At 38.5% G+C, this 16,386-nt stretch overlaps 2 protein-coding genes across 3 annotated transcripts in view; one reads left to right on the top strand and one right to left on the bottom strand.

Moving 5' to 3' along the window:
- The window catches only part of ANKRD45 (ankyrin repeat domain 45), a 47,911-nt gene that overhangs the window by 20,616 nt on the left and 10,909 nt on the right, over window positions 1-16,386 (top strand). For both annotated transcript variants that reach the window (XM_060643555.1, XM_060643554.1), the window contains exon 3: window positions 2,784-2,951. In XM_060643555.1, coding sequence (XP_060499538.1) covers window positions 2,784-2,951 — 168 coding nt within the window. The remainder of the gene's footprint in view (window positions 1-2,783; window positions 2,952-16,386) is intronic.
- Window positions 7,888-10,049, bottom strand: TEX50 (testis expressed 50). The gene is made up of 2 exons (XM_060643557.1): window positions 9,596-10,049; window positions 7,888-8,428 (listed from the first exon to the last, which is right to left on the bottom strand). The coding sequence occupies exons 1-2, from the start codon at window positions 9,917-9,919 to the stop codon at window positions 8,213-8,215; spliced, it is 540 nt and encodes a 179-aa protein (XP_060499540.1). The 5' UTR covers window positions 9,920-10,049; the 3' UTR covers window positions 7,888-8,212.

The following is a 16,386-nucleotide window of genomic DNA, read 5'->3' as shown; positions in this document are numbered from 1 at the left end:
TTTTCTACTACTTATAAACCCTTTATTTGGCAACAGACCTGGGTTTGAATCTTGCTTTGGCTACTTACTATGAGTGTGGCCTTGGGCAATGTATAGCATCTCTAACCTTCACTTTCCTCTGTATCTTTTAATGGAGCTAACAACACTGACTTCAGAAGGTTAGTGAAGGTGTAAATGAAGTAGTGGTACATAAAGTGCCCAGTACTTAATAGATTCAATACATCTTTTCATTCTTTTGCTCAATTCTTTTTATAGTAGTAGTATATGCCTCTTTGGCCAGTTAAATGAGTCATAAATACATCCTGTGGGTAGGTTGAAACCATGAACTTGTGACTTGATTTTTTTAAGCCAGTGTGAAAACATTTTAATGATGCCTCCCCGTTTTTCACCCCCATAGTAGTTGCCTCAGTTAGTCTAAAAAACAACTTTCTAATTTGATGGGTCATATTTTCAGTTTTAATTCAGATGATTAATTTCCAAACCAAAGGCACACATAGTTGTCATAATTTGTATGATTGTATTAACAATAATGCTAGCATGCAATCCCTATCAAAATAACACCAGCATTCTTCACAGAGCTAGAACAAACAATCCTAAAATTCGTATGGAACCAGAAAAGACCCCAACTAGCCAAAGCAATCCTGACAAAGAAAACCAAAGCTGGAGACAATACAATGCCAGACTTCAAGCTGTATTACAAAGCTGTAATAATCAAGATAGTATGGTACTGGCACAAAAACAGACACATAGATCAATGGAATAGAATAAAGAACCCAGAAATGGACCCACAAATATATGGCAACTGACAAAGCAGGAAAGAATATCCAATGGAAAAAAGTCTCTTCAGCAAATGGCATTGGGAAAACTGGACAGCGACATGCAGAAGAATGAACTTGGACCACTTTCTTACACCAGACACAAAAATAAACTCAAAATGGATGAAAGACCTAAATGTAAGACAGGAAGCCATCAAAATCCTAGAGGAGAAAACAGGCAATAACCTCTTTGGCCTCAGCTGCAGCAATTTCTTGTTTGACACATCTCCAAAGGCAAGGGAATTAAAAGCAAAAATGAACTATTCGGACCTCATCAAGATAAAAAGCTTCTGCACTGCAAAGGAAACAGTCAGCAAAACTAAAAGGCACCCAACAGAATGGGAGAAGATAGTTGCAAATGACATATCAGATAAAGGGTTAGTATTCAAAATCTATAAAGAAGTTATCAAACTCAACACCCAAAAAACAAATAATCCAGTAAACAAATGGGCAAAAGACATGAATAGACACTTTTCCAAAGAAGACATCCAGATGGCTAACAGACACATGAAAAGATGCTCCACATCACTCATCATCAGGGAAATACAAATCAAAACCACAATGAGATACCACCTCACACCAGTCAGAATGGCTAAAATTAACAACTCAGGCAACAATAGATGTTGGTGAGGACGCAAAGAGGAACTCTTGCACTGCTGGTGGGAATGCAAACTGGTGCGGCCACTCTGGAAAACAGTATGGAGGTTCCTCAAAAAATTTAAAATAGAACTACTCTATGACCCAGCAATTGCACTACTAGGTATTTATCCAAGGGATACAGGTGTGCTGTTTCAAAGGGGCACATGCATCTCAATGTTTATAGCAGCACTATTGACAATAGCCAAAGTATGGGAAGAGCCCAAATATCCATCAACTGATGAATGGATAAAGAAGACTTAGTGTGTGTGTGTGTGTGTTTGTGTGTGTGTGTGTGTGTGTGTGTGTATTACTCGGCAATCAAAAAGAATGAAATCTTGCCATTTGCAACAACATGGGTGGAACTAGTGTGTGTTATGCTAAGCGAAATAAGTCAGTCAGAGAAAGATATCATATGATTTCACTCATATGTGGTATTTAAGATACAAAACAGATGAAAATAAGGGAAGGGAAACAAAAATAATATAAAATCAGTGAGACAAACCATAGGCACTCTTTAAAAAAAACTTTTTTTTATGTTTATTTACTTTTGAGAGAGAGAGAGAGAGGGAGACACAGAATACAAAGTATGCTCCAGGCTCTGAGCTGTCAGCACAGAGCCTGACTCAGGGCTCGAACTCGCGGACTGGAGATCATGACCTGAGCCGAAGTTGGATGCTTAACCAACTGAGCCACCCAGGTGTCTCCATAAGGGATTCTTAAATATAGAGATCAAACTGAGGGTTACTGGAGGGGCTATTGGGTGGGGGGATGGGCTAAATGGGCAAGGGGCATTAAGGGGGGCACTTGTTCAGATGAGCACTGGGTGTTATCTGTAAGTGATAAATCCCTAAATTCTATTCCTGAAATCATTATTACACTGTGTATTAACTAACTTGGATTTAAATTTTTAAAAATAACAATAATGCTAGCAATTAGAGTTTGCTGACAATCCCTTAGACTAAAGTCATTGGTCTAATTGTGCTCCAAAATAAATTACTGCTAGGGATGTTGCTGTCTTCCTTAGAAATGTTGAAAAGCTTAGACTTCAGGCTGCCTGTGTTGGTATCTTTCACCTGTCATTTACTGGCTGTGTTCCTCAGGCAAGTTTCTGGACCTCAGTTTCCTTATCTTTAAAGTGGGGATTATAATAGTTCTGACTTCATAGGGTTTTTATGAAGTAAATGAGTTTACTATATATAAAGTACTTAAAATAGTGCCTGGCCCACAGTAATTGTTTAATACTTGATTGCCATTGTGATCTTCTGTTCAATAAAATGGCCTAAAACAATGTAGTCTATTTGACCTGACCATCTTCATTCTATTTGTTAGGTTACACACTCTTACACTGTGCTGCAGCCTGGGGTCGTTTGGAAACTTTGAAAGCACTTGTGGAATTGGATGTTGATATAGAAGCTCTGAACTTTCGGGAAGAAAGAGCTCGAGATGTTGCTGCTCGGTATTCCCAGACCGAGTGTGTTGAATTCCTGGACTGGGCAGGTAAGGAAGCCTACAAGGTAGTGGTGTAACTGAACCAACATGAGTTTGTTCCTTGGTGAGTCACAGATAGAAACTACACCAGGAGAGTTGTTGCACAAAGGAAGCTTTATTTGCAGCAAATTAGGAGATCACAAAGAAGAACTTCCAAAGCTGCGACTCCCCAAGCAAGGGTGAGTGGGTTTCTTTAATTTAGGGCTAAGATGAATATTTAACAAGGGGATCCTTGTCATGGTTTGTAGAGGTGCACATAAGATCCCACATGCACCTTAAGGAAACAGGCCTATACATACGTTGTATGTTATGCAAATGAGGCTCGTGCTCCTCCTTGGGTGGAGATTTTAGTATTATAATAAGGTAAAGGTAGTTGTCGATCATTTTGGAGGTCACTCTACAGTCCATCTGCACAGGCATGAGTCAGGGGTTATGCTGAAACTATTCTGCGTGGTCTGGGCTGGTGGTCTTTCAGGGCAGTTCCTGTACTTGAGGGGTGGTTTCGGTTTCCATTTGCCTGAGTTAAGAGATAAGCCAGAAAGGAGCTTAAGGAAAAATGTGCAACAGGGATTGGTGAGTACAAGCAAGTGGGCAATGAAGGTCAGGTCTTGGGATCTAGCTAATGACAGTAGCAAACAGACTGAGTGATGGATTTTTTTTCCCTATGAGTGATAGGTTATACCATCAACAAAGCAAGAGATGATTAGCATTTTCACCTTTTGCCACCATGTTTTATTTGTAGATACAATCACAAGTCACTGGTGGTGATGTGTGAAATCTTCCTTTTTTTTTTTTTTTTTTTTTCTATTTTGCTATTGGCCTCCAACATTGTACTTAATAGAAACTGTACATATTGAAAGCTAGTTGATTGACTAACTTCTAACAATTTCAACAATAATTTCCTATAAGAATATATATATATATTATATATATATATGATATATATATATATATGGTTTATGTTGAGGGCCATTTCCTGAGAGACTTAGGTTGAATGGACCATTCCTCAACTTTTTTTTTAAATGGCATATTTGAGTCATATGTTTGCTTTCCCAGGTAGAAAGTTATAATAACTTAAAATGATTTTCCAGGCAAAATTAATCTATAGTGTTAGAAGTCAGAATAGCAGTTACCTGTCTAGTATGAGGGAACTTCTAGGATGTAGTAGTTTTTTTCTTAATCTGGTTGCTAGTTACATGGTGTGTTCATTTGTGAAAATTCATTGAGTTGTACATTTATAATTTTTTCACTTTTCTGCATGAATGTTAATGCTTCAGTCAAAGGTCAGAAAGCTATGTGCTCTTTTGAATTTTAGTGATATTTTGCTTAATTCATTTTCGCAACCCTATAGAACATAGCTTAGAGATTTCAGGGAGATAATACCTGTGTAACTATGTATGTGTATACACACTGGTTAAAAAAATCCAGTACTTGTGAAGTTCATGGCATTCATTTTGGATAGTTATCTGCAATTTTGCTTTCGGCAAGGATTTATTAAATGCCCACTATGAGCGTAGCATTGTCGTAGGTACAACGGGTTGTTCCTTCCCTCTGTACATTTGTTAGGTGGAGGATGATAAGCTATAGACATAAGTAACAACATAAGAAAGACTATGAGTAAGGGTTAAAATCAGCAGAGCAGGTGGTACATGCTATGGGGTTGTCAGAGAACGTGAAGTCTGAACATGTTGGAGTTGAGCTGGGCCTTGGAGAATGAGTGGGATTTTAATCCAATAGAAGGAGACAGGGTGTGAGCAAAATCTGTGGGCTGGGAATGAAAGTGGCATTTTGGAGGACAGTGATGAGATTGCCTTACTGGAAAAGAAAATCATAATCTGCAAGGGTGGGTTACTGCACAGATGGAATTGTAAAAGAGTAAGTACATGCACTTTTGAATCAAATTGCTTGAGTTTAAATACTGGTGTTTCCACTTGAAACCTATGTGACCTCAGACAAGATCCTTAAATTCTTTATACCTTAGTTTTATTTTCCAGTAAAGGGAGCCAATAGTAGTTCCTACCTCTTGGGGTTAGTTGTGAGGAATGAAATGAGATGATATAAAGCACTTACCACAAGGCCTGGTGTGTGATCAGCACTTGAAAAATGCTGGTGCTATTGGAGCACCTGGGTGGCTCAGTTGGTTGATCGTCTGACTTTGGCTCAGGTCATGATCTTACTGCTTGTGGGTTCGAACCCACGCATCGGGCTCTGTGCTGACAGCTCAGAACCTGGAGCCTGCTTTGTATTCCGTGTCTATCCCTGGCCCTGCCCTATTTGTGCTCTGTCTCTCTCTTTCTCAAAAAATAAAAACATTAAAGAAAAATGTTGCTGCTATTATTATAGCCAGATTATACCCTTAAATGTCAGGCTAAGGTGTTTTCATTTCATTTCTGTAACTACTGGGAGCCATTGAAAGTTTGTATGTAGAAAAGGAAGAAGATGAAAGTGATATTTAGGAAGATTCATCTGGTAGCAATAAGGAACTTGCTTATCAGTAAAATGAGAGGGGGAGCTTGGAGAATAGAAATAAGGAATTGAGGGGGCGCCTGGGTGGCGCAGTCGGTTAAGCGTCCGACTTCAGCCAGGTCACGATCTCGCGGCCCGTGAGTTCGAGCCCCGCGTCAGGCTCTGGGCTGATGGCTCGGAGCCTGGAGCCTGTTTCCGATTCTGTGTCTCCCTCTCTCTCTGCCCCTCCCCCATTCATGCTCTGTCTCTCTCTGTCCCAAAAATAAATAAAAAACGTTGAAAAAAAAAAAATTAAAAAAAAAAAAAAAGAAATAAGGAATTGAGGCAAGGTAGCACTTTTGGGAAGAAAAAGATGTTATACTTTGTGCATTACTTTATAGATAATTGCCCACTTGTACTAATGTTTTCTAGGGACAATGTTTTTATGAATACCTTCAATTTCATGGTTAGATCTGTAAGTAAAAAGAAAACAAATAGCAAAGAATTGATCCCCCGTGAATAGCTATTGTAGGTGAAATTCATATTGTATAATTTAAAATCCATTTTTGAAGAATGACCCATGATACTTAAAAAAACACAAACCAGGGACAAATTTTACTGTAACTTTTCTGAAAAGAAACAGTTTGGGGCTTTTGGGTATGAGCTTCCATTGGTTTTCTTCTTCCTAATACCCATCTGCTTCGTTCGGGTCCTTACATTCCTGGGGGAATTATACCTAATATTTCCTAATAATTAAGATAAAAGAAGACTATAATACTATAAACTAGCATTCTGTTTTCTGATCAGTGATGGAATTGTAAGGACTGGAGCTTCATGGTAATGTATGGGATGTCTGAAACACCAACTACTCAGAGAAACATTTAACATTTGTTTGCTTCAGACTTAATGAGAATTTAAACCACTGCTATTTCTTGTTCTAGTGATTAGAGTAGGGGTCACCTGGAGAGGTTTAAGGGGTAGAGGACTCCCTATGCTGTCAGATGGACTGGGGAGGACTCCCTGCCCCCTGCCCCCTGCACCGGGACCCTGAGGCCTCTGTCTAGCCTGTCCAGGGATGTCATTGAAGGCTCTTGGCATCCTCCCAAGAAAGAATTCAAGGACAGATCAGACAACAATCAAGAGAAGCAAGTGGGAAAGTTTATTAAAGTGAGGGTACGCTCTCGAGTTGTGAGAGGGGGTGAGCTCAAGGGAGAGCTTTGTGCTCTGGTTTTGGGTCACTGTCTTTTACTGACAATTGTTAACTAGGGGATGGAATATTCAGCACTTGGGGAGGGAATTTCTTGGGAGCAGGGTTTGGCACATTTATTCCTTTACCTGGTTAGGGTTTCCAGCCTTCTTTGCCTTGGGCTTGTGTGGTTTGATCCAGTGTCTTGTAGCTTTGTTTTAGAGTGCCCTCGGGACAGGTCTGTAACTTTCCCTCACCCCATAGCTGGCCACAACTCCCCTTTGCTGGCCTCCAGGCATCCTGTTAAAGCCCAGTTTTGTACTCTAATACCTACCCTAAAAAGAATTCCCTTTATACTGTTGAAAATTCCACTGTTAGAAATTTCTTTGGAAAGTTTTCGAGGTTTGGAGACTTTGCAAGTGTTCAAGAGTCCCCATTAGAAGAAATGTGTATACATGTTCTTTTAGAGGGAATTGGTTGACAGGTCAGAAGTCTGAAGGGATGGAAGAATCATTTTTGGAGATGTAGGAGTAGGGTTGTGGTACGGGAGAGAGGAAGGAAGGACAGTCTGGAAACTGGAATCATAAGCAAACGTTTAATAATCCACAATAACTCAAGGCAGGCACCATCCTATGCCTTGTAAAGACTATAGAGTTATATGTTACTGTCTCAAGAATTGTTTTCTAAAAGTTTTTCTCCTCCCTTATATTGATGGGAGGTATGTTATGGAGCTGGCATATTTTTCTGGGGTTTTCAACAGGTTTTAAATCAAATCTTCTTTCCTAGTCTCAGACAAATCTTCCAATTTGTAACCATACTTATAAAAATGAGGTGGCTGATCAATAAAAGTCTGGATTACTTTTTAAAAATTGAGCAATCTTAATCAACCAAAGACTAAAAATTTTTAAATGTTGATACTTACTTCATCATTTGTCATAACGAAAATGGAGAAATTTATACTTTAAAAAATTAATCCATTTCTTTTTTAAATTTTTAAAATTTGTTCTCAAGTTAGTTAACCTACAGTGTGGTGTTGGCCTCAGGAGTAGAACCCAGTGATTCATCACTTACTTATAACACCCAGTGCTCATTCTAACAAGTGCCATCCTTAATGTCCGTCACCCATTTTCCCCACCCCCCGCCATCAACCCTCAGTTTGTTCTCTGTATTTAAGAGTCTCTTATGGTTTGCCTCCCTCTCTGAAAATTAATCTGTTTCTTAATATTTCCATACTATTTTGGCAATATGAGATGGGAAATTAAAAGTTTCCATGTGGCCCAAAGATCTGCTCAGAAAAGTAAGAAAAAGCACAAATATTATTTAAATCAGAGATTTATTGAAACACTAAAGCAAGATTCTGTTCTACATATTGGTTAATGATTAGCAATCTAACACACTAAAAAGAAAAAAATACTTAAACACGAAGAAGTGATAGTACGTAATCTTTTTCTCAGCACTATAGTAAGTTTGGGTGCCTTTTCAGCTGAATAGAAGTACTTTTTCAACCCATACTTGTTTGGAAAGTCTTGGTAAAGTAAGTAACAGAAAATTACAAAGGCTCTCAAAGAACATTTTTATCCTTGAATGAGTTGTCTCTAATCTCCATATTGGACTGAGATATGTTTGCATATGGATAGGTCTAGTTTCCTCTGGCTCCTTCTCCTCCCTCATTCTTCATCCTCTTTAGTTTTCGGTGTTTGACTTTCTTAGCTGGAGGATGACAGGACACCTGATTCAGGTACTTGGACATCATTGATGTTGTGGCCACCAGCCGGCAGAGTATTTGATCAATGTCATATAGGGACTGATTTTCTGGATCATTACCAAATGTATCTGAGGAGGCTGGTTTTTTTAGCTAAAGGGAGAAAGACAGATGATATTATAGATTTTTTTCTTATTGTAGTTCAAATTACATTTGCTTTCTGGATATATACACTTAAAACTTTTTTTTAACATTCATTTATTATTGAGAGACAGACAAAGAGTGTGAGCAGGGGAGGGGTAGAGAGAGGGGAGACACAGAATCTGAAGTAGGCTTCAGGCTCTGAGCTGTCAGCACAGAGCCCGACGCGTGGCTCAAACTCACTAACTGTGAGATCATGACCTGAGCCGAAATCCGTCGCCTAACCAACTGAGCCACCCAGGTGCCCCTGGATATATATAAATTCCAAAAATGATACATTATTTATCTACACAATAGAAAGGTTACTATAGAAAAAAGGAATAAGTGTAGAAGAGATGCTCTTTTCTGTTCGCCCCCATGTAAGATTGTGGTGATCATTATCACAATCAGCAAGCATTTAATATAAGCTTGTTACGGTTAGAGCAAATACTATTATTTGAATATTAGCAAAATATTTTCCTTTACTGAACAGTAATGTATAATGCAATCAAATCATAGCAATTTTATAAATATCTAATAGTTGTGAAGGTCAGTCAGCTTTTAAAATTGCCTCAAAATATGGTGCATTGGGGGGGGGGGGTGTGCCAAGTGGGAAATTGGTTTAAAAGTGCCATTTCCCAGAAAGTTATCCTAACATTAGAAATAAGTTTACGGTCTATTTAAAAAAGAAAAAAAAATACACGTGCACTTTTACATACTTAGCTTTCTTAGATATATCTGGAAGGGACTTAACAGATCTCTTGTCCAGATGCTTCATTTTATGGTTGAGGCAGCTGAGAAAGATCAAATGACTTACCTATGGGCCCAGTTTCATTTCCTATCCATTCGACTCATTTCATTTCGTATCCATTCTAGCTCACTACTTTCTTGATGTATTTTGTAACTTGAGAGGGGTTGAGCTACATTGTTTTGAGGACTTCCTAATTCAATACACTTTTGTCGAGCCCCTAGTACATGCAAGACAACAAATTGTACTACATGTTGAGGGATGAGTGGTGGGGGCAGGGAGATGTTACAAAGAGGTATAAGACATGGTACTTTCCCTCAAAGAAGCTGATAATCTTTTGTTTTAAAGGCTTTGATATTTTATAACTATTACTATTTTCATCACTAATTCACCTGTTTTTGGCGTTTTTTCCATTTCATCCACAGGTAATGCACAGATAAAACAGACAGGATTAAAAACAGAGCTTGTACTAAAATATAAACGAGGTGTAAAGAACTCTCCAGTATATCCACATTAGCAAAATTGCAGCATAGTTTGTCCAGAGGGTAAGGTAGACAGTGAGATGGAGAAGGCTTAACTTTCAGACAATGCATTTCTTCTGGAAAAATCTCCCATCCAACCTTTGTCCAGATAGTTCCATCACAAATGCAGAAGCTCTCCCTAAGGAAGCAGATCAACAACAGAGAAAAAGACAGGGATAGTCCTTGAATGGACATCTTTCTCAATCGGGGGGGAAAAATCTATAGCCAAAAATTGGTCACAGAGCAGAACTGCTCTGAGTAGAGGTTAATATGCTCTACTCAAAGCATTTAAGATTCTAGTGAGCACAGCATACACTGATGATCATTATAACATCATCAGTTATAGTGATTCAGGGTTAAATTCAGTGATGTCACAAAGAACCACACTGGAACTAAAAGGTGTCACCTAACCAATCACTGGGTTTCTTTCTTTCTTTTCTTTTTTTTTTCTTAAGACTCTATTTTTAAGTAATCTCTACACCCAGTGTGGGACTCAAACTCACAGCCCTGAGATCAAGAGTTGCGTGCTCTGCTGACTGAGCCAGCCAGGTGCCCCTACTGGGTTTCTTAGGGATATTTTTTCTTGTTTTTGCCAGAATGTGTTGAACCTCTTCACTTTTCTGAAAAATGAAGACTTTACTAATATTTTACTTGCTAATAAATTCTGTAATTGTATTAATAGATTTTCTTGGAAATAATTTACCTGTATCTCCTCCAAGCCTTCTTTTACTATGCCAGTTTTATATCTACTTAAAAAATTGCTATAGCCATACCATTTCACACAATTTAGCATCTGCTTCTATTTTTTCACTCTGGAATGCCCTTCCCTTCAAATAGCTAAGCAAATATTGAGTCCCTCCCCCTTTCATTTATTTTAAAAAAAAATTTTTTAACGTTTATTTATTTTTGAGACAGAGAGAGACAGAGCATGAACGGGGGAGGGTCAGGGAGAGAGGGAGACACAGAATCTGAAACAGGTTCCAGGCTCTGAGCTGTCAGCACGGAGCCCGACGCGGGGCTCGAACTCATGGACCGTGAGATCATGACCTGAGCCGAAGTTGGCTGCTTAACAGACTGAGCCACCCAGGCATCCCAAGATTCTATTTCTTGGTGTGTTTCTTTCTTTTTTTCCCCTTTGATCCTTTGTTTTGTTTCTTAAATTCCACATATGAATGAAATCATATGGTATGTGTCTTTCTCTGACTGACTTATTTTACTTAGCATAATACTTTCTAGCTCCATCCATGTCCTTGCAAATGGCAAGATTTCATTCTTTTTTTTTTATGGCTGAGTAATATTCCATTATGTATATATATGTGTATGTATATATATACCACACCATCTTTACCCATTTGTCCGTGGATGGACACTTGGCCTGTTTCCACATTGTACATAATGCTGCTATAAACCTTGGGATGCATGTATACCTTTGAATTGGTACTATTGTATTCTTTGGGTAAATACCTAAAAGTGCAATTGCTAAATCCTAGGGTAGTTCTATTTTTAACTTTTTGATGAACCTGCATACTATTTTCCATAGTGGCTGCACAAGTTTGCATTCCCACCAACGATGCAAGAGAGTTCCCTTTCTCCACATCCTCACCAACACCTGTTGTTTCTTGTGTTGTTGATTTTAGCCATTCTGATGGGCTTATCTCATTGAGGTGATATCTCATTGTAATTTTGATTTATGTTTCCCTGATGATGAATTATATGGAGCATCTTTTCAAGTATCTGTTGACCATCTGGATGTCTTCTTTTGAAAAATGTCTATTCATGTATTCTGCCCATTTTTTAATTGGATTATTTGTTTTTTGAGTTTTAAGTTCATTATATTTTAGATACTAACACTTCATCAGATATTTGCAAATATTGCCCCCATTCCTTAGGTTGCCGTTTAGTTTTATTGATTGTTTCCTTCCCTGTGCAGAAGCCTTTTGTTTTGATGAAGTCCCAAAAGTTTGTTTGTTTATTTATTTAGTCCAATGGTATTTATTTATTTATTTATTTATTTATTTATTTATTTATTTTGTCCAATGGTTTGTTTTTGCTTTTTTTCCCCTTGCCCCCAGAGACATATCTAGAGAGAAGTTACTGTGGCTGGTGTCAAAGATGTTATGGCTTGTGTGCTCTAGGATTTTAATGGTTTTAAGTTTCTCATTTAGGTCTTTCATCCATTTTGAATTTATTTTTGTGTACAGTGTAACAAAGTGGTCCAGTTTCATTCTTTCACATGTTGCTGTCCCGCTTTCCCAACACTATTTGTTGAAGAGACTGTCTTTTTCCCACTGGATATTCTTTCCTGCTTTGTCAAAGATTAATTGACCATATAGCTGTAGGTTCATTTCTGGGTTTTCTGTTCTGTTTGATTGATCAATGTGTCTATTTTTGTGCCAGTACCATACTGTTTTGAATCACTACAGTTTTATAATATAACTTGAAGTCCAGAATTGTGATGCTCCAGCTTTGCTTTTCTTTTTCAAGGTTGCTTTGGGTATTTGGAGTATTTTGTGGTTCCATACAAAATTTTAGGATTGTTTGTTCTAGCTCTGTGAAAATGCTGGTGGTATTTTGATAGGGATTGAATTAAATGTGTAGATGGATTCGGGTTATACAGACATTTTGACAATATTTGTTCTTCCAGTCCACGAGCATGGAATGTCTTTTCATTTATTTGAGTCCTCCTTAATTTCTTATATCAGTGATTTGTAGTTTTCAGAGTACAGGTCTTTCACCTCTTTGATTAGGTTTTTTCATAGGTATATTATGGGTTTTGGTGTAGTTGTAAATGGGATTGATTCCTTAATTTGTCTTACTGCTGCTTCATTATTGGTGTATAGAAATGCAACAGATTTCTGTATGTTGATTTTGTGTCCTGCAACTTTACTGAATTTGTGTATCAGTTCTAGCAATTTTTTCAGTTTTCTTTATACAGTATCAAGTCATCTGCAAATAGTGAAATTTTGACTTCTTCCCTGCCAATTTGGATGCCTTTTATTTGTGTTTGACTGTTTGGATAAGACTTCCAGTACTATGTTAAATAATGGTGGTGAGAATGGACATCCCTGTCTTATTCCTGACTGTAGAGGAAAAGCTCTCAGTTTTCCCCCACTGAGGATGATATTAGCTGTGTTTTTCATTTATGGCCTTTATTATGTTGAGGTATGTTCCCTCTAACTCTTATTTTGTTGAGGGTTTTTATCATGAATGGATGTTGTACTTTCTCAAATGCTTTTCTGCATCTATTGAAACAGTCATATGGTTCTTTTTTTTTATTAATGTGGTGTATCACCATGATTGATTTACAAATATTGAACCACTCTTGCAGCCCAGAAATAAATCCCACTTGATCGTCGTGAATGATTCTTTTAATGTACTGTTGGATTCCATTTGCTAGTTCTATTGAGAATTTTTGTATCCATGTTCATCAGAAGTATTGACCTGTTGTTCTCTTTTTTAGTGGAGACTGGTTTTGGTATTAGGGTAATGCTGCCCTCATAGAATGAATCTGGAAGTTTTCCTTCCATCTCTATTTTTTGTAACAGTTTGAGAAGAATAGGTATTAACTCTTCTTGAGATGTTTGGTAGAATTCTCCTGTGAAGCCATCTGGCCTTGGACTTTTGTTTGTTGGGAGACTTTTTATTATGGGTTCAGTTTCTTTGCTGGTTATCAGTCTGTTAAACGTTTTTTATTTTTTGTTGCAGTTTTAGAGTCTGTATGTTTCTAGGAATTTACCAATTCCTTTCAGGTTGTCCAGTTTGTTGGCATATAGATTTTCATAATATTCTCCTATAATTGTTTGTATTTTTGTGGTGTTGGTTGTTATTTTTCCTCTCTTATTTGTGATTTTATTTATTTGGGTCCTTTCTCTTTTCTGTTTGATAAGTCTGGCTAGAGCTTTATCAATTGTATTAAGTTTGTCAAAGAATCAGCTCCTGATTTCATTGATTTGTTCTACTGGCAGGGCTTGAACTCATGAGATCATGATCTGAGCCGAAACCAAGAATCTGACGCTTAACTGACTGAGCCATCCAGGTGCCCCTCTGACTGATTCTTTTTTAACTCTTATCTCTGTGGCAATTGTCTCCCTGAAGTCTTCCATTCTTTTCTCAACCCCTATGAATATCCTTATGACTGTTGCTTTAAATTCCTGATCAGGCATGTTACTTATATCTGTTTTGATTAGATCTCTGACCATGATCTTATCTTGTTCTTTCATTTGGGATGAATTCCTTTGTCTTGGCATTCCTTTGACTTGTCTAAGTCTCTGCCGCTGCCGACGTCGTCATCGTCGTCATCGTCGTCATCGTCGTCATCGTCGTCATCGTCGTCGTCGTCGTCTTCTTCTTCAATATGGCCTCCTCTCACCCTTTAGTTGTGGAATTGTTCTGTTAGTCTTCAGGTTCATTTCTGGGGTATTTAGGATGATTTGACAGTTGTCTATTTGGGTTTGTGGGATGAGGCAAGTGTAGCGTCCTCCAACTGTGTTGCCATTTTCTTCTGTATAGTGATTTTGTTAAAGTCTCTCAAAAACTCTTACGTGGAGTTTCATGAAATTGTACGCTGATCATGGTAGACTGGATAATGGCCCCTGAAGATCTGGTCCTAATCACTGCAAGCTGTGAATGTTATAGGGCAAAATGTGCCCTATATGAATGTGCAAGCTGTGAATGTTATAGGGCAAAATGGACTTTGCAGATATGATTAGGGATTTTGAGAGTGACACATTATCCTGGATTCTCCTGATGGACCCTAAATATAATCACAAGTGTCCTTGTAAGAGGGAAGTAGATGTTTGACATGAAGAGGAAGAGGTGAAGTGATGCTAGAAGCAGAGATTGGTGTGATGCACTTTGAAGGTATTGGGAGAAGTCACAATCTGAGGAAACAAAATTGCTAGAGGGTGAAAAAGGCAAGGAATAGGTTTTCTCCTCAGGCCTCCAGAAGGAATCAGCCCTACCCATGCCTGACTTTAGTCCAGTGAAACCAGTCTCAGACTTGTGGCATCTAGAATTATAATAGAATAAATTAATGTTTTAAGCCATCAAGTCTGTGATAATTTGTTAGAGCAGCCATAGGGAACCAATGCAGATTTCGGTGTCTGGAAGTGAGGTGCAGCTGTAACAAATACCTAAAAATGTAGAAGTGGCTTTGGAATTGGGTAATGAGTAGATGGAAGATTTTTGAGGTGCAGAATAGGAAAAGCCTAGGTTGCTTTGAGCAGATTATTGGTAGAAACATGTTAGAGATGCTGCTGGAGAGGGCTCAGAAGGAAATGAGCATGTTATTGGAAACTGGAGGAAGGGCGGTTATGGCCGAAAGCTTGGCTGAATTGTGTCCTGTCCATATATGGAAAGCAAAACTTGTAAGTGGGGAACTTGGACATGTAGCTGAAGAGATTTCCAAGCAAAGTGTTGAAGGCATGGCCTGGTTTCTTCTTGTTGTTTATAATAAAACGTGAGAGGGGAATGATAAATTGAGGAAAAAACTGTCATGTTAAAAGGGAAACAGGACTTGATGATTTGGGAAATTCTCAGCCTATCTAGGTAGCAACAGTGCTAAAATTAGAAGATTCACTGTTAGGAAAGTGTGCTTTGTAGAAAAGGCATGGGTGTGGTTGGACAGTGTTTTGTGGGTGCTGAGAAGATTGGGTGTGTGACTCATGGCTCCCCTCAGCCATCTTAGCAGAAGTCAGAAATAGAAATGAAATTATCCAAGAAAGACCTGTGGAGGAGCCTCTTGTTTAATGAAACGAGTCTCTGTCACCTGCAAGGAGACTCACAGCATTTTTGAGAATGTTATACTGGTAGGAAACATTGTCAGTTTGAACAGAGGGAAGTAGAGAAAACAAAACAGAAAAAGGCTGCTGGACTCCCCAAACCCTACAGACAGTAAATGGACTGATGAGACTATTCACCTGTAAACACATGCTACCATTCCTCAAAAAGGATGACAGGCTGGAGCCTTGTGCCACAGAGGATTCTTGCTAGGTTTTGACACCTAACAGGATTTGCATTGTGGGATTCTAAAGTTGCTTGGGACTGGTGGCTCCTGTTTTCCTTTCACTCTCTCCCTTTATGAATGCCAGTGTCAACAATTGTTGCCATTATATTTTGGAAGTAGAGAACTTGTTTTCTAGTTTCACAAGTCTATACAGATGGAGAGGAATCTTACCCCAGGATTATGGATCACACCAAAGTTTCACCCATAGCTTGTTTAGATGATTTAGATGATGAGATATGAGACTTTTGAGCTGATGATATTTTAGATGAGCATTGGACATGGGTTAATTTTGTAATGGGTTGAGACTTTTGGAGGTTAGGGTGGAGTAAATGTATTTTGCTTGTGGGATGGATGTGAACTTTAGGGCAGGCTGTGATGAGCTAAAAAATGGCTACCAAAGATATATATGTCATTATCCCTGGATCCTGTGAATGTTTCTTCATATGGCAAAAGGGATTTTGTAGATCCTTCAGTTAAGGATCTTGAGATGGAGAGATTATTCTAGATTATCCAGGTGAGACCTATGGTCCTTTGAAGATGGAGGAAGGAACCCCCCCCACCAGTCAAGGACACAGGCCACCACTGGCAGTTGAAAAGGGCAAGAAAATGGGTTTTCCCCTTAAGGCCCTCTGAAGTATTCAGCCTTGCCAACAGCTTG

The sequence above is a fragment of the Panthera onca genome, chromosome F1 (assembly GCF_046562875.1).
Source record: "Panthera onca isolate mPanOnc1 chromosome F1, mPanOnc1 haplotype 2, whole genome shotgun sequence".
Taxonomy (NCBI): domain Eukaryota; kingdom Metazoa; phylum Chordata; class Mammalia; order Carnivora; family Felidae; genus Panthera; species Panthera onca.
The sequence above is the reverse complement of the archived record's forward strand: the minus strand, read 5'-3'. Positions and strand labels throughout refer to the sequence as shown.